Raw genomic sequence first — 18,280 nt, forward strand, 5'->3', positions numbered from 1 at the left:
GATGGGTACAAATTTTCTATTTGGGGCAATGAGAAAATCCTAGAAATGGATAGTGCCAATGGTTACGTAACACTGTAAAACACACTTATTTTTTTATTTTTCATGGAGGCTTGCTTTTCATAAACCCCGCATTTCCCTATAGCTGGAATCTCAGTGAGTACTTTCTTGTACCTCTGATGAAGATACTAAGAGTTATTGAAATCAACTTTTGGGACGCCTGGGTTGCTCAGTCGGTTAAGCCCCCCACTCTTGATCTCTGCTCAGGTCATGATCTCATGGTTCATGGGATTGAGCCCTATGTTGGGCTCTGTGTTGACATCAAGGAGCCTGCTTGGGTTTCTCTCTGCCCCTCCCCAGTGTATTCTCTCTCTCTCTCTCTCTCTCTCTCTCTCTCTCTCAAAATAAGTAAACTTAAAAAAAAAAAAGAAAGAAAGAAATCAACTTGTTGTTTTTCAAAGTATCAGTTTTGAACTCATCAGTTCACATATATTTTTCAGAGTATGATTTTCTTAGAAGCCGACTGATCTAGAATATATGCAGTACTTTATTTGAAAAGCCAAAAACTGGGTGTGTGCCCACTGCATTCTAGGCTCTGGATCAGGCTCTCAGAACATAGAAAAGAGAGGGTCTCTGTTTTGAAGGCGCTCGTGAGAAAGGCAAGCCAGTGATGGCAGTCCAGGGGTGAGATCTGACACTGTCATCTACTTTTTGGTGATGGTTATAATGTTCCCCCTTCCTTTTCCACAGTCTCGTGTAATTGTCCTACACTTGTGGAGACACCCCATTCCTTCCTCACGCAGCTAGGCCTAGGGTTCTCGGCAGATTTATTACCTGCTATGTTGTTGACTCTCCAGCTGGCGGAAGACAATAGGACCATCATCTGGATGTTCGATAAGGTCAAACCCTTGATTTTATTTTGATTTTCATTTAGAATTGAGGCGTGGGGAGAGGAGAAGAGAGAGAGAGAATTGGGTTTTTAAGAACCGAAAAGTACCATTTCACAAGTTCCAATGGGAAGTTTCTGATGCAGACTTATTCGCTGATGAAAGTGTTTAATTTCCCATCAGGGAAGTGACAGTGGTCCTTGGGAAGGTGGTCACTGACAGAGAGCAGAAGGGTGATGGGAATCACAGGATCTGGAGCAAGAAAGATCTAGAGAGTGTTCGTGCTTGGCCTGAGGTCAGACGGTTATACTGTAGTTTAAAATACTAATAAGGTGGGCAGGGACCTTTGTAGAACTTTCTTTCCTCATAACAGTGCTCTTTTTATTTTTTTTCCATGATAATCTTTTCCTAATTGATTTACCAGAATTATCTCCAAAATGCAGAAAATAGAAACAATGGAGGGGGGTGGCCGCCTGGGTGACTTAGTCGGATAGGCATCTGGCTTGGGCACAGGTCATGATCTCACAGTTCATGAGTTTGAGCCCCACATCAAGCTCCATTCAGTCGGTGTGGAGCCTGCCTGGAATTCTCTCTTTCTCTTTCTCGCTCTGCCCCTCCCCCACCCCCTCTCTCTCAGAATCAATAAATAAACTTTAAGAAAATAAAAAGAAGATGGAAACAGAGTGGATCAGTTTGATGATTGGCCAACAGCTCTGACAGAAGATTGAGTTTATAAGGTGGCTAAGATTATAGTCCGATCTTTTCCATCAGAACCAATTTAAGGAATGCCCATCTAAATTACTGAAAAACATAGAGAACATTTTTACACTGTGTAAGTTTATTTACGTTTCTAAGAAACTCGGTGTGCTGAGGAGGGTCTTGGAAATGTTGGCTTTCCAGGTTTTTAGGAATTTCAAAAGATATTTTACCTGTGTTTAAATTCGATTCCCTGGATGCAGGGGACTTTGGGCAAATTATCTTCCAGCCTGCAGAAGTCCTCACTGAGTTACGGCTTAAGGAACTCAATTAACGTGATCGCTAGAGAGAGCATCCATTTAAATCCAGTCTCTCTGTTTTATGGAATTCCATCTGCCTCACGGGTCAATATTCCTTTTACGTCTCTTCTTAAATTTAGCACAAGAAAAACCTCTCCGTTGAGCGCGAACATTGCCTTTTTTGTCAGAGAATGCACAGTCCCCTAATTCCTTTCCCCTCTTACAGAAAACTTGTGACAATTCCGTGCACGGTATTTGGCTCACGTTAGTACCTCTGTCCAGTCATCTCAGATTGCCTTCCCGCTTTTTGGGTGCTGCCACCACCGCTGCTGCTGCTGGTGGTCATAGTTTGTCTTGATAAACGACTTTGGATGACTTTGCGATAGGATAAGGTTAGAAAGGCAAATAGGAGTGCATATCAATTGCACGTAAACAGTTGCTTTTAAATTACCAGAATGGCTCGAACTCACTTCTCTTTGAGTGCTTCTTCGGGTCCTGTTTCAGAATGCTGAATCGGGAGGAGATTTTTCTGAGTATCAAGAACCTTTCAATGGTATTTCCCCTGAGCTAGCGCCTATGAAGTCTGTATGACTAATTGACTTCTTCTGGTTCTTGGACTCTTTGAGGATGACATTTATATACTTCTCCTCTTTTTTTTTTTTTTTTTTTCCATCACCATGGGGGAAAAAAAAAGTCATTAAGGCTTGCATTACTGTAATTTTTCATTTGTGCCCGATTGGAGTAGCGAACAGACCCCCGTGCAGCCCTGCTGAGCTAGGCAGCTGTCAGAAGGGGCGAGGGAGGAGGCACGGCCCCTCTACCCCACACACATGTTCCCTCCAGAAAGGGAAGTGTTCGTCTTGAGCTACTTCCAGAACCACATGGAATCCAAGCTGAAAAGCAGGACCCCCAAAGTCTATTTTTAAATCTAAAAATGAAAGTCAGGCCTCGGTTGACATTCACTCATCCAGTGAGGGGAAGGAGGAAGGGGCAGATGGATGTTCTTCCCACCAGAAATTGGCTCTGACAGGCGGGCGTTTCAAGGGGACCTAGCTGGTGTTCTGATCCCAGTCTGTTAATAGTAGGAATTGCTGTAAGTAATGTCGAGAATCATCTGCTTGGGGGACTTTGGGATTTGCAGAGGGGAAAACAGAATTTAATTTTTAAAAAAGAACTATTTAATTTAAAGAACAAATTCTCCCATGGACTAATTGACTCCCAGCTGGTCCTTTCTGGATCCAGGACTGTACAGTGAGTACCAGCCAAATAATTAGTGTCTTGTAAGAACCGAAAATTATTGTCACCTAAAAAAAAAAAAAGATTCACCATCAGTTACACCCCCCCCCTTGTATGCAAAGCCATGTAGGACTTCGGTGACAGGATTTGCATTTTGTCTTGCAGCCTACTTGGAGGAGATCCAGTCTGTCCGACGCCATACCAACAGCATGCTGGAAGGCGCCAAGAACCGGCACCCTCCGATCATCGTCCACTGCAGCGCCGGGGTGGGGCGGACCGGTGTGGTCATTCTTTCGGAGCTGATGATCTACTGCCTGGAGCATAATGAAGTGAGTCATTCTAGGCTTTCCTGAAGACTCCACCTTGGGGACAAATCTACACCGCAGCCAAACCTTCCCCCTGTGCCCTTTCGTTTCCAGTGCTTAATTTCCTCTCTTCTGACAAGAGTTTTCCAGATCCGCGATTCCTAGCTGGCCTCTGACATTTACAGCCTCTCTTATCTTTCGCCTTTCTCCGCTCTGTGTAGACACTCTGATAACACGGAAAAAAATGAAAAAAAGATGAAAGTGTGAGATAGGAAACGTTTAGAAAGTACGATCTACCTTGGCATCTGCTTCCAGAAGTCTGTGGGGGTTTATAGACAGTCTGGTTTTATTGTGGGTAATTTTCCATGGTGGGTTATCTGGTCGCAGGTAGTCTAGATGCGATTTGCATTCCTGGGACGTGTTTTGGCCTAAATCCTATGTGAAAATGTGTATACTTGACAAATGGTTTTCATTCTTCACAGGGAGGTTTTATTTAATGAGGGCTGTCCCTTCTTGTCTAGACTGGTGATGTAGCAGAGCAGGGTAGATCATTTTTTTAAGTTTATTTATTTATTTTGAGAGAGAGAGAAAGTGTGAGTGGGGGGGGGAGGGGCAGAGAGAGAGGGAGACAGAGAATCCCAAGCAGGCTCCGCACTGTCAGCGCAGAGCCCGATGCGGGGACTCGAACCCACAAACCGCAAGATCATGGCCTGAGCTAAAGTCAGATGCTTAACAGTGACTTGGAAGAACTGCGTCTTGTTCTTACAGACCGTGTAGGTCAGATGACTTTACAAGTCACAGTCGTACAGACTGAACCACCCAGGCACCCCCAGGGTAGATAATCTGAGTACACAGACATGACCTGCCTTTGCCAAGGCTGGACACCTCGCTCTTCCCTGCCCCGCCCCACCCCACCCCACCCCCAAAACAGGGCCTCAGCCGAGCTTGCGCCCACGTGGTGTGCGGCATTCCGCCGCTGTTCTAGCCCGGGAAGTCACACAGAGGGGCTTGTGGTTTCCTGGAGAGGAGACGAGCAGCAACCAAAGGCTAAAGAACAATTTTTCTGCCTTCTGTTCACATGGGGCTTTAGGGGTTTGAAATGGCCTTCGCTTATTTGGTTTTGTTCTTAGTTGGGGTCTTCAGAGCCCCCGTGTAGAGGAACCGGGCACGCGTCACTCCTCCTGTTTTACAGATGAGGGAACTGAGGCCCAGAAAGAAGTCAGCGACTTGTCCAGTGCCACATGGCTCTGAAACGCTGGGCGGAGGAGAGAAGTGAGGTCTTCTCCCTCCCGGCCCTGACTTCTTTCCTGTGCCACCAGATGCCAAGTGTCACCACGTCTTGTTCCGTTTCCAAATTAAACAGCTTGGAGCATCAGAGAAATTTTTGAAGTGGCTCATTCGTTTTTAAAGTAGGGAAGGTTGTAATGCACGTCCTGTGAAAGAATTTCTATAATATATGCGTTTACTCCATAGTATCCATGGTTTGAAAATCAGACAAAATATTGCCCCACGAAGTTTGTTACATGGAAACTTCCAGGAAAACAATAAATACCAAGTTTAAACACGTTCAAAGGATTTGTAAACTCTCTGCCTGTAGAAAGTTAATTTTGGAAACTTTGAATTCATATATACGAAGGTGGTGCTAAAAAGTAGAATAGGGGTTATACCAAAAGGGCCCTATTTTGTCAAAAACAGACAGGCATTCCGTTGATGAGCAAAATGCCCATCGCAGAGTCAGCTGAGAGTACCCGACAGGAATTTTGTCATTTTCTTTGAGTCTTTACCCTTTTGTCTCTCATCATGAGATTTCTTGATCGTTAGCTTCCCTGCCACTACTAGAAGTCTCTAGAAGGGTCCAGTAGACTGAATAGCTTGCCATCGAGTCCCAACTCGACTCAGTGCTGGGAAGATGGAAAAAGACGAAGTGGAATCAGGGTACATATGGCCTGAGCATATCCAAGCTGCGCTGGAGGCACTGGTGGGCTCCAGAGGGGGAGGAAGGGCCTCATCGTCATCCCCTCCCCCACTTAGCTACCTGACTGCCTTCCCCGAGGTCTCCTTCTGTTCTCCATTCCCTGTGAGCTCTTCCTCTGCTCCCCCCTGCTCCTTTTCAACCTGAGAAGCTGTTCTGTCCATCTTGTCTGACATGAAAGATTGTTCTGTTCTGAGCTCCTTGGAGACCCATCAAAAGCTGAGCCTCAGTAATGTGATGACAAGAAGGCTCATTGGTCACCAGATGTTATTGGCCCAGAAGAACACAAAGAGCACATGTCCGAGCCAGTGTGGTGCAGAGTGAGGGATTGGGCCATTAGGGCCTCGCATAGACTTGGTGAGTGCTCAGGGTGATTAAACTCTCTACAGTGTGTCCAAACATAGTGGATTTCCTCAATGCCCAGTTGCACGCCAGAACATTCTTTGCTGGAACACGGTCAGTCCAAAAAGGACTTCTGTTCCCATTGATATTCAAAGATAGCAAGATGACTCATATTTTTCACTTCCCTTCCCCTAGCACAAATATAGCCAGCCTTATCTGGCCCATTTCCCATCATTGCCATTGGTAGATGATTAGGGAGAAAAAAGTTCTCTGTTCTGCTTCAGGCCTGGTCATAAGATTCAAACCCTCATTTCGGGAGAAGAGTGGGAACATGCATAGCTTTTGTTGTTGTTTTAAACAAAGATTTTGACAAATAAATCTGAAGTTGTGTATTCTGTTTTTCTCCTATCTAAACCTTCCTGCGTTCTTTCCATGGCTTCTGGACTTAGCGTACTGTATGTGTTAGTCTGTAATCCATAGTTTTGATTTGGTCAGTGAAATGCCTTTTCTTTTCCCTGGGATAAAGATGCTCACAGTAAGTTCAGGCAGCTGTGAGGTAAGGGTGGGAGGGTATTCTCCAGGCTTCTCTGAGAAACGTCTTCATGACCCATTGCTTTTGGTCACTAAATGTTACCTTGACATTTTAATGCCTGTATTTTTTTTCAGAGAGCACTAGTTTTATGGCTTGCAGTAGCCTCTCTTGCCCGCCCCCTGGGTTTAGCTCTCTATCCTAGAGTAGCTAATTATAAAAGGTTAGGTTCTCACTAGCCACATAACGAGGTGTTTTATCTTGCTTCTTTTCTGAATAAGTTATCCTTTCGAGCAGGGCCGAGGAAATGACTTCTAGGCAAGACTGAGCAAGTCATCAACCCGCTGCATGATTGGGGTTAGGGACAAGGGACAGCAGAGACTGTGGGGGGTGAATCTTCAAGGCAACCAGGACTCTTTGATCAATTTCCAGAGGAGCTTTCTTTGTCTTGTCTCCTAACGGCCCCTTATCAGATGATAGAGTGTCTTTAGGGCTGTGTCTTACAGTCTAGTGAGTTGGGAATGATCATGATGGTGGAGGCAGAGGGGGTGGTGATGACAGTGGCGACAGTGACAATATTACAGCAATAGTAACCTGTATTTAATCATGTGACTGCACCACTTGAGGCGCCTTACAACTACTGAAGTAGCTTTCACAGTAACCCTATGAGAGAGGTCCCGCTCATTCCCTTGTGGGACCAAGAGAGTCTGAAGTAGTAGACGAAGGAACGTGTCCGCGCCCCCCAGCCAGGAAGTGTGAAGGCTGGGGGTTCGGCAGATGAAGCCTGACCCGAGCCTCTGCTCTTCTGTGTGATTCCGCCTGTCTGTCAAAACCTTGATGGGGAGTCTGTCCTTATATCTTCTATGTTCGTATCTTCAGCACCCAGCTCAGTAATGCTCATCAAGCATTATGTTATTATAGAAGGTCATTATCAAGCCGCTCTAGGTTGTCTGTCATGGTATCAGTGACACTAGAGTATCGTGGAGGCAAAGAGCCACCAGTTAACCATCAGAAGCTCAAGGTGCGGGCTGTATATTTTGACTAGGAGTTTGAGGATTCACATGCCCTTTTCTTTTTCCTTATTACTGGGGGCTTGACTTTGTCCCTTTTAAATCCATGGTGCACTTTATTTAACTGTTTTTGGAGAAGAGCACCCAATAAGGATGGCAAGTGTTGTAGCTACACAAGGTTTAGAAATTGTGGAACTGCCTTGTAAAAGTAAAGTAAGGAAAGACATACGGCTGAATTTTTACTGTTTCACCTCTGATGGTTGCTCAGTCCTTGATGACTTCTCGGGGGTGCTCGTTGCCTGGTGGCGAGCTCCCAGAGTGGGGGCCATGTGCTGAGGCCATGAGAACGTTGCTGACTCCATGATGCTTCTGCCCTGGCTGGTCCAGAGGGAAGGGAGTGGCTTGACTGAGCAGGCCCCAGAAGAGGCTCTAGTCTGCTCGAACACCAATGACCCACCACCTTAATTCCCTTCTGTTGAAGCCGCTTCTGTGTCCTCAAAGAATTTATACATAGGCAGTCTCATTTAACATTCAAGGTATTTTCAGTGAAGACCTTTCACTCTAAATAGGACTGTCAACGATGAGCACCGGCTTGTATGAAAGTGTTGAGTCACTACATTATACACCTGAAGCTGCTATTACACTGTTTGTTAACTTACTGGACTTTAAATAAAAACTTAAAGGGGTGCCTGGGTGGCTCAGTCGGTTAAAGGGTCGGACTCTTGAATTCAGCTCAGGCTACGATCTCACAGTTGGTGAGTTTGAGCCCCACATCGGGCTCTGCGCTGACAGTGCGGAGCCTGCTTGGGATTCTCTCTCTCTCTCCCTCTCTCTCTGCCCCTCCCCTGCTTACACACTCTCTGGCTCTCTCAAAATAAATAAATAAACATTAAAAACAAAGTAAGTAAAAACTTCGAAAAGAAAAGCCGAGAAGCAACCCAGTTATCCAGGAGAAGACCCTAAACGTTTAAGAATTGATAGTATTTCTGAAAATGGGTGTGAAGGTAGAACTAAAAACAGAAGGGCCACCTGAATAAAAACTCAAATCAACCAACCAACCAACATGACTGGTGTTCAGAGATTGTGCTTTGATACCTGAAAGTTTACACATAAATTCTCTCACTTGATAATGACCACGATTCTGCAAGGTAGCAGGACAGTGTGATTATTCTCATTTCATTAATTTAATAATAACAAGTAGTCTTCATGAAGAGCACAGAATGTGCCAGTGCAGGGGCTCCTGGATGGCTCAGTCAGTTAAGCGTCCGGACCTTGGTTTCGGCTCAGGTCATGATCTTGTGGTTCGTGAGTTTGAGCCCCACTCGAACTCCGTGCTGACAGTGTGGAGCCTGCTTGGGATTCTCTCTCTTTTCCTCTCTCTCTGCCCCTCCCCTGCTCCTGCTTGCTCTCTCTCTGAAAATAAGTAAACTTAAACAAAAAATAAATGCTTTATGTGCACTTCGTCATTTGATCCCATGAGGTGGGTACTATTTATCATCCCATGTCATTGCTGAGGAAACGTTGCTGACGTGGGCAAGGCCACACTGTCATTGGAGGAAAGCATCAGTATTCTTATTTTACAGAGAAAGAAATGGAGGCCCAGAGATGTCTGAAACCCTACCCCCCTGAGTTCTGGTGGAGGGGAGAACCCTGGTCGGGTATAACTCTGGCCTCCGGGTTTTCTCTGGCACGTGGCAACCAGCATCTCCTGCTGGCGTACGGTCTTTGATTGGAAGAACCTAGAGGGGCCAAGCCTTTGCTTTCTCTTGTACCTACAAATGGGCAGTGAGCAAATGCTTCCTGGATGGGGGAATGGGGATGGACCCAGGGGCCACTCCTCACCCAGGACCTTGTGCTTTTTCTCTTTTCTTGCAGAAGGTGGACGTGCCCATAATGCTGAGGCTCCTCAGGGAGCAGAGGATGTTCATGATCCAGACCATCGCCCAGTACAAGTTTGTCTACCAAGTCCTCATCCAGTTCCTCCAAAACTCCAGACTCATTTAGCCCCCGACCCAGCTGCTGGAAGAGGGGCCCAGCTCCATCTTGCAGATGGGGATGCACCTCCAGACAACATCTGCCCCCCCAAGCCGGGCGCGGGTGGCCAGAGCAGGCAGGTCATGGGCTCCCCGAAGGCGGGAGCCAGGACTGTTCCCCAACAACCTATGTTATTTTATATGAGATAATTTATTTTTTTTTCCCTTTTGGATAACTTTTGTGAATCATCGTAATGCATAATGTTTTCACGATAATATAGTCCTTCTCGTTTGAACCACATTTCGACTGATCTGCATTGTAAATATGGCAGCAGGGAAGGTTGCCCGGTGGATTGTTTTGGGGACAGAGGCATAAGGGAACACATCTCTAGTGAAGCTGTGGCCAGATTAGAAACCAAGCCGGAAATTCATCAGCCTGATTTCAGCTCACGTTCAAATCAGAGATGGCAAGAAAATGAATTCGTCCTAAAATATAAAGATAAGGGCCAAGGCCCTTCCCTGAAGGAAACACACACGCGCACGTGCACATGCACGCGCGCGCGCACACACACACACACCACTATTCCCTTATATTATTCCCTTATATTTTGGGGCTTCTGAACCTTGATGGCCAGTGGCCTTCCTTCTTCCTTTCTGCCTTCATCCTCCATTGTCTCTTTTTTCCCCAAGTTTGAGTCAAAGACAGGAGCAGCTAGAGGAAATGCTGCCTTTCACCAGATGGCCCTCACCCAGGTGAACGAGGAGCTCTCTGTTGTGTCTCCTCAACACTCCTTCCTTTGAACTCTGGAGCCTGTGTTGCCCTGCCGGGGACCACGACCTCAGTATTTGCTACTGTTCCCTGTTTGCTCAGTGGGCCCCAGTCTGGTGGTCTTCGAGGCTCTGGGCCAGGCCATCTGTGCAGCTAGGCCTCTTGCCGGACTGAGAGGAGATGATGGACCAGAGCGGGAAGAGAAAGGAGACAGGCAAGCCCTTGATATCGTTTCTTATTTAAATAGGATGTGTGTGCTGGCCGGGGGCCTGCAGGTCGAGGCGGTGGGTACATTCTGTCTTTCCATCAGTCCCCAAGTCACTGGAAACGTTATCATGGGAACAGTTGGGAAAGCTGATTTATGGGAGCTGTTTGGCACCCAGGTAGCAGGGCCCTGGCCAGGAACCACACCGAGTGTGACCCCCCTCTCTGACTGTGCTGCTGTCGCCCCAGCCTTTGGCCTGCAAGAGCAGAACTAAGCCCACTCAGGACCCCGTGGTCCAAATTTGGCTACTTGATGAAAGATGCTGGGATTTGTCTCGCACAAAGCCTGTTCACTGCTCTCCCGTTTTCCATACGCCCCGCTCTCCAGTTGCTTTGCAGTTTCCTTCTGTTTGTCTCTTCCTGAGCCTACGTCAGTCACCGTCCTGAATTTTTTAGGTCAGTACACAGCAAATCATATTCCACACGTTTCTCCTCTAGCGGAATTTTAGGAAGTTTTCCTCTCTACTGTCTAGTTCTTGAATGCAACGTTTAAACGGTGGTTCTGTTCTTAGATTTGACATTCGTAGCTGTTCCACTGTGCCTTCCTCCACTGCTGACTTTTTGTTTTGCTTTGTTTTTCCTGAGCTGAGAATGCGATGAAAGAGTGGTATCATATCAACCAGAAAGAGCATGCCTGTGTGATGTCCGGTGACCACACCCCAATAGAGGGGTGCGGAAGCAGATTCCCGATGAACTCGTTCAGAATGGGAATCAACTCAGTTTCACATCTGGCCAGGTGTGGTGGTGGTGGTGGTGGTTCTCTCGTTTAGACTGAGAGTCCTGGTGAGAGAGGGCCCCCTCTTGTTGTCCAGAGTCTGAAGAAACAGTGAAGGAGGGTAACTTCAGTTGAGCTCTGTAGATTCTGGAATTTTGGTGTATGTTCTGGAAAACAAAACCATGAGTATGACCTATATTTTCAGTGGAACAGAGCTCATCACCCTCACCAGGAGATGCTCGGAACTTACACTGTTAACAAGCAAAGACGTTATCTGTTGCCTTTCCTTAGACACTTCCCATCCTTGGGCTAGTCTACTGTTAGGGGTGTTTTCACAGTTGGTCTGCGGTTCCTGGCTTATTTGACAAACACCATCGGCAGTTCTCTTTTGCCTCTTAGGCCCCAGCGTGGGCTCTGTTAAGACTGAGTCTCACGTGGGCAGCATATAGATCTGTGTCTCTTGGAGCTCATCACACGGGCGGTGCCTTTCAACCCACCCGCCACGGGAGTAGTTGCTAATGCACAAAATGCAGGGCAGAAGGAGGTTTGCTGTCCAATTTCCTAGCCAAAGTTTATATCGAAGCCCAAAGGAAACCACTTAAAAGTTACTCCACATATTTCACTTTTAAAAACAAATGTTTTGGGTTCTGTAGCACATTTTGCATTCCTTTTCCCATCTCCAGCGAATGCCAGCACAGCTCCTGTGAAATTAGCAGCAGGCAGTGAAAGTCCTTCTAGTGGCATCTGCACAATAATTGCCCAGAGATGCTTTATATCTGGGAAGCAAGCCAAGGAATAAACCTTGAAGCAAAGTGTATTAAATTAGTTATCTAGTTAGAGCTTTTGGAATGAGTTCCTGATGATGTATCAAGTCTGAAGCTGGAGCTGTCGGGGTCTATTTTTTTCTGTTTGGATTTGAAGAGAGAAAATTAAAAATGGAGGGTGGAAAAAGGAGATGCCATCTCACAGCAAAGCCATTCAACACTTTGGGGCCTCTGGTTTTGAAGTCTTCCAGTTGAAATGTTTTGTTTCTTTGATCCGTACTCATTTGGGCACGTGGGCCCTGTGTTGGGTCTGCCCTTGTTTAACGTGGTCCCTGGATGGTGGGGGCTGAGTCTGATGTCTTCATCCTTAAGCTGAGCTGAGCCTGCCGGCAAAACTTAGCCACAGCCTGCTGAGCTTATCGGTTCCCGTGGGCTCTAAAGAGACACCACCTTTGGTAGCATTTACATTTACACACACCTGTTTCCCTGGACAGGAGGTAAAGGAGGATTTGGCTGCATTGGAGAGGGATGCCAAACGTTGATGTCTTCATAGCAGAGGAAAGAGGACTGTGCTTCTCTTCACAGTTAGAGGGGGAACGGTAAGATCAGGAAAGGTGAAAACATCTCCACATGGAATATTTTGAGGAATACGCTTCCAAGGAGCTTACATAGAGAGAATTTAACTTTTGCAATCTTTGTGATCCTAGACCGACAAAAAGAACTAATTGTTTTCCATTACTAATCTCTGTTTGCCTAAGACAGATGCCTGGCCATCTCTGGCCCCTTCATCATCCTTCAGCCTGGTTAGAGGGGTTTTGTGGGCTCTGTTGGGTTCTGGTGGGACTTGACCCCTGGCTCCCCCCGTACTCATTTAACTTTTATTTTGCTTGCTGTTAGCTCTTGAGGTTCAGTTATAAACTCCAGGGGCTTTGGGAGGTCAGCATTTTTATCCAGCTGCCTAGTTTTCTCATCTTTCCAGCTTAAATACAGGTTGACCATATGAAATTGACAATAGCTAGAGCATTTTTTGTTACAATGACAGACAAGTCACATAAAATCAACCTAATATGCACAATATTTTTCTTCTCCCAATACAGGATGGGTCCCAACACACCATATGTCATTTCTTCAAATAAGTGCTAATGAACCTGAAAGCATGTGAAATGGGCAGCTTGGCTCTTTTTGTGAACCTGCTGCCTTGCTGTAATGAGCTTTGCCTCACTCAGTGAATGGGTCACGTCATGGGGCTGGGAAGGCAGAGATGTTAGTACACCTAGATGTTAGTGCATTCTCATAGACAGGGCTGGCCGTCGGGCATATCACTGTGGGTTTTCAGCCGCCATCTTTTTTTGATGTACGATCTGTGTTCGCAGACCTCAGCCCAGTGGTTATGGAACATGGTGTGTGGGCCTGAAGGTGTCCTCAGCCAGAAAGCAGAGGGTGCTTTCTAATCTCACTCCTCTACTTCCAGTGGGGCGAAGGTACAGCTATTGACTTCCTTTTTGGGGAGATGTGCCAATCACTTTGAAGTTGGGGGAGTTGGGGTATTCTTTGTGCCAGGTTGCTGAGACACAAGGGATGGGATCAGGTCAGACCCAGGTTAGTGTTCATCTGTTCCGCATTCCTCCTCCATTTTAGCAATAACTGTTGGGGTCCTAGAGGTGGAAATTTCCAGAAGTACCAAGTGATCACTGTTGGGATCTTTAGGTGGCACTATATGGGGAACTCAGCTTCCTCACACTTTACCAAAGACTCTTCTGCTGCTCTGTTTCCTTGTATTCCTGTGTAGTTTATCAGACACTCATCATACTCTTATTTGGTGATTCCTTTTCATGAACAAAGTAACGACTCATCCAGTACTGCTTCCAGATGGAGAAACTGGGGTTTTCCATGGACACTGCACAAATTTTCCAGTGGCCTACAGCTTTATGGATGACAAATTAGTTGGCCCTATAGGATGGAAATAATCTTAGTTGGCCCTATAGAATGGAAATCTCTGAGATGTTAAAATGTTTGACACTTCCCTTAGATGCTGTGCAAGAAAAAAAAAAAAGGTTCTTGTCTTTGCCTCAACTTCTGAGACATCTGGGGGCAAAAGACCTTAGTGATGCATCTTTTGAAAGTAACGGCATCATTCCTGGGAGAGAAGTGAGGGTATATCCAATCAAATTCTGCTAATCCAAATGTGCCGTCCCAAAAGTCACTGTAATTCATAGGGTCCTATAAAACTCAATAGCCACCTTGCCCAATACCCAATCTTTCTCCTGCCTGTGCACATTGTGCATTTGGGTTATAAACTCAGGTGGGTGAGCATTTTTATTCTGCTGACTACCTTTCTTATCTCCTAGCTTAACATAGCTGCATCTTTTTCTGCAAGGTCAAAATAAGTGTTCTCTATTAAAATGTCCATGAGCCTGGCATTGAGTATCTGGCATCAATCGATTTCATAAGACCGGGTCATTTATCGTCGTTTGGTGCAGGAAGAGGGGGAGGATGTGTATCAGTTCCGACTGCTCAGAGCTCGGGTCAGCCCTTCTATTTTAAAAATAAATTCAAGGACATTTTGTTACAAGGCAGGAAGGCGAGAGCTGACGTGCAGCCTGGCTGTGACGAGCCTCTGCGTAGAAAGTCACAGTTTCTTCTGTTGTGCTTTGGGACATCAGAATCATTCTTTTTTAAAAATGCCATAAGCTTGGCCAGAGGAGTTATAAATAGGAAGAGGAAGAGGAGGATGTTTTAGATCAGCCCTCTGGTTGGTGTTAAAAAAATTTATTGGTTCACAAATAATTTTCTGAACTCTGGAACATCTGCTTTCTTCTTCCCTGCCTGTAAGGCTGGAGGGATGGAAATGACGTGGGGGCACCCCCAGGAAAGCCTGGGCTGTGATGTTGGGGTCTGTTTCCGCCTTGCTCGTGGTTTCAAACTGCCCTCAGTGCCGTGGTAGAGCTTGATGAAGGTCATGGATTCTGACGTGTGTCTGGGCGTGCCACTCTAAAGTGTCGTCTTCTGTCACGTGCTGGCAGCCCCACCTTCCCATGCAGCCTTAGCAGAGGCTTCTGCTCATCCACTGAGCCCCCCTGAGTTAGCAGTCAGGGCTCCGGGCATGTCATTTCCTCTCCCCTGCGATCAGAGGGGGTTCCCGTTTATAGCACATCATGTTTATAATCAGGGCACAGAAACAGGGAGGGTGTCCGTACAGCAATGGCAGTGGCTCTTTGTCTCATCGTGGGGCATGCGCAGGACTGTTTTGTGATGTCACCCTCTTCATTCCAAGAGCACCTCACTTAGGGCTGTGCTGACTTCTCCTTACTGTTCGTTTGTTTGATGGATCCGCTGTCACTTTTCTTTCCCTACTCTACCCTTTGAGTACAACCGCTACAAAAATAGTTCAGTCCGGTCGTGGAGAACCGCTCTCTTAAGCCTCTCTAAATTATGTAATTAGGAGATCTTCATTTTAATTTCAAAACGCTTATAGAGTTTGAAAGAATAAGATCTGGCAAATGGAAAGAACCAGAGAGAAAACAGCTAGAAAATTGTCAGCAACCAAGAAGCTGCCCTCCCCCACCTCTTTCCCCCCCTTGGTGGTAGACATGGTCACTCAGTACTAGAAGAAGTGAAAGAGAAGATGGCTTCGATGATCGGTCCCGTTTGAAGCAGTGATCAATGGTCATAGAGCAGGTACTGCCGATTTCTTTCGAGGTGGACTTCCACCCATTCCCAGTGGCCGCGTTTGGCAGAGCGACGTGTGTGGTCAGATGAATACGTGTCAGGCTTCCCCCTCCCGACCCAGGGTCCCTTCATCATGGCCTCTTCACACAGACCGGCCGAATCTGGTGAAATAGGGACAAGGGCTGGGCTGGCCAGGACCCCCTGGACAGGTCGTGTTGTGATCAGTTCTCAGTTACCTGGGGAGGGGCAGGGTCCACTCTTCATCCACTCAGTCCCTTCCCCGATCGTTTCTCCCCAACCCCCTCCTTCAGGGAAACCCAGATGCCTTCTCCCCTGACAAAAAGGTGTCCGGGAGAAAGCTGAAAAGATTGGGTTGGGGTCTTTTTGTGCCTTGAAGGGGAGACCTGCTTTTGCTCAAATCTCAGGAATCCTGCTTTGAGTCAGGGAGGCTGTCAGAGCCTCCTGGCTCGGGGATGCCTGGCCATGTGTGTGTTTCTCAGGGGCCTTGCACCTCCCTCAGCGACAGTGTTAGCTAATAAATGCCTTCAGCAGGGAGCCAAAAGCTATAATTCAGCGCCTCTGCTTTTTGTTTGTTTGTTTGTTTTCCCACGTGAACACTGTAAAAATGTTAACTGCCATTTCCTTTGACTCAACTTTCTTGCCGTTTGAAATCCCAAAAGTCTATCCACCATATCCTTTTAAAAGTGAGGTTACTCTTCATCAGAGATGATTTCCGGTGTATGTCCTTTGTTCCTTCAGCGGTCAGCCGACTTGGCGTGAGGATGCTTACGTGGAAAAACACGAAAACGGTTTACATATGCAGATGACGATTTAAACGTATAACCTTAGGTAACTCGCGTTACATCGACTAACAGGCCAATTAAGTTTGTTTCACTGGACTTACTGTTGGGTTCCTTAATTCAGTATTTTGAGGCTTTCTTTCCTTGTCTGTGTTTTATAAAACATTGTGAATGGTGGTGCCATTCAAAACAATTGGCATTCAGTAGGTTTCATTTTGAAACAACGTACAGACAAGTCCCCGGCTCAGACCCCCAAGCTCTTGGGTCAGCCCACGGAAGCCTTCGGACTTCTACCCGAGCTGAAAGGTGGGGATGTGTCCGCCAGATGCGGCTGGCTGTTGTGAGCTGACCTGGAAAGGTAACCAGCTGTGTTTTGCTGTGAGGCACACATTCCAGGTTGGGCCTGGGGATCCCAAGAACGCGTATCTTCTCCCCTTGGAAGCCGCTTGCTGCCTGGCAACATTCAAGTCCAGACTCTTGGCTACAGTGGTTGCAAGGGAGAGAGGGAGAAATTTCTCGGACATTCCCTACATCAGGGGGTGATTTCTTAATATTCGTGTCAACTCTCATTTGGAAGAGACTCCCTCTCAATTTAATAATATTAAAAGCCTTAAGTAAGACTATGCATGTTCTTCTATATTGCTTTTTTTTATATCAGTAAATAAGCTGATGCTTGCCGGTTTTGTGCACAATTATGAGGTGTATAAAACTGACTTTTGACAGTATTTTTTGCACTGTTTCCTATCTGTTTTTATAAAGTCTTTAGAGAATGGTCCTAGTTGTGTATTGTTGATGTTCTCACAGCCCTTATGATTGCTGTAAAATGTTTCGTATGTGCCTTTACAAATGTGAGATCTTTATTCTAACCTTTTTTTGTAAAAGATATCTATTGACTTACATATACAATAAACCCTTTTTTTTTTTTCCAGAGAAAACAGTTGAATCTTCTGTCTTCTGTGCTGTGTATGTTTACATCAGTTGAAAGCATCTACATCCTTTACTTGTAGGATTATTTTCCTAGGCAAAACTGCCTAGGAAAGTCTGCATTTTCACTCTGTTAAAGCCCATTTACTTCTACCCACTTTTCATTCCTGTATAACCCGATCGTTTGAAATTTCCAAAGTTGTCCTTATTATAAAAAAAACAAACAAACCTGACAAGGGTGATCACCAGGCAGATGGAGTGAAGGCTACATTAGAAAGGGATCTTTCTCACAAATGCCACGATAACCCTTACCAAGCACCAAGACCCAGCCCGCAGCTGTCACTTCCTCAGACCCCAAGCCGCCGACTTGGAAACCGCAGGCCCTGGGCTGCTCTGGGACACCCCCATCCTTGGTTTGTCCTTCAGTGTCATCAGCAGCTCCTGTCTAGGTTTAAAGAAGGCTGCCTGGCCCTTATTTCAGCCCCTCAGCTGCCATCGACACACACAGTGAGAACCCCTGGGGAAGAGGGTGGATGCTTTACAGACCTTTGATAAGTAACGGGACAACATACGCGCTTCTGTGTTACTCATTTACTACCCTGTCACTACACAAGGAGCCTGGACCCACTGAGGTCCCGGCTTATGTCACACTGCAAAAGTGAGAATACGGTGCGCCACTCTGGGGTGAAAAGGGGATGGCGAGCAAATGGGGAGAAAAGAGGAACAAGCAGTAATTTGTTTTCTCTTCCGCGGATGAGTAAACGGACTCAGCTCATTTTCTTTGGATAACGAACAGAAAAAGCGGTCTTATCGTACAATGTGGAGATAAAACAGTAACCCCTAGTAGACCTGTTTATCTCCAGGCTGTGCACGGAGCTGGAGAAGGACATTTTTTTAAAAGAGAAGAAACCCCCAAGAGCAAAAGATGAATATAAGGAAAACCTACACAGATCTGCGATGAAAGGACAAAAAGCAGGATCAAACAGGTCTATTTTGTGATTTTACCTCTTCCCTTAATAAAAATAAATGGGGAAATGCTGTCTGACTTACAAGTTAAGAAACACAATGGAAGAAAAGGGCTCATTCATAACTGCTGTCGAAAACATAACATCTAAGAATTAAGATCAAT

At 46.1% G+C, this 18,280-nt stretch overlaps 1 protein-coding gene across 2 annotated transcripts in view; it reads left to right on the forward strand.

Annotated features, from left to right (window-relative positions):
- The window catches only part of PTPN14 (protein tyrosine phosphatase non-receptor type 14), a 179,934-nt gene extending 162,777 nt beyond the window's left edge, over positions 1-17,157 (forward strand). For both annotated transcript variants that reach the window (XM_030302030.1, XM_030302032.1), the window contains exons 18-19: positions 3,281-3,444; positions 9,149-17,157. In XM_030302030.1, coding sequence (XP_030157890.1) covers positions 3,281-3,444; positions 9,149-9,277 — 293 coding nt within the window. In that variant the 3' untranslated portion in view covers positions 9,278-17,157. The remainder of the gene's footprint in view (positions 1-3,280; positions 3,445-9,148) is intronic.
- Positions 17,158-18,280: the final 1,123 nt, after the last annotated feature.

This window comes from Lynx canadensis, chromosome F1 (genome assembly GCF_007474595.2).
Source record: "Lynx canadensis isolate LIC74 chromosome F1, mLynCan4.pri.v2, whole genome shotgun sequence".
In the NCBI taxonomy this organism is placed as follows: domain Eukaryota; kingdom Metazoa; phylum Chordata; class Mammalia; order Carnivora; family Felidae; genus Lynx; species Lynx canadensis.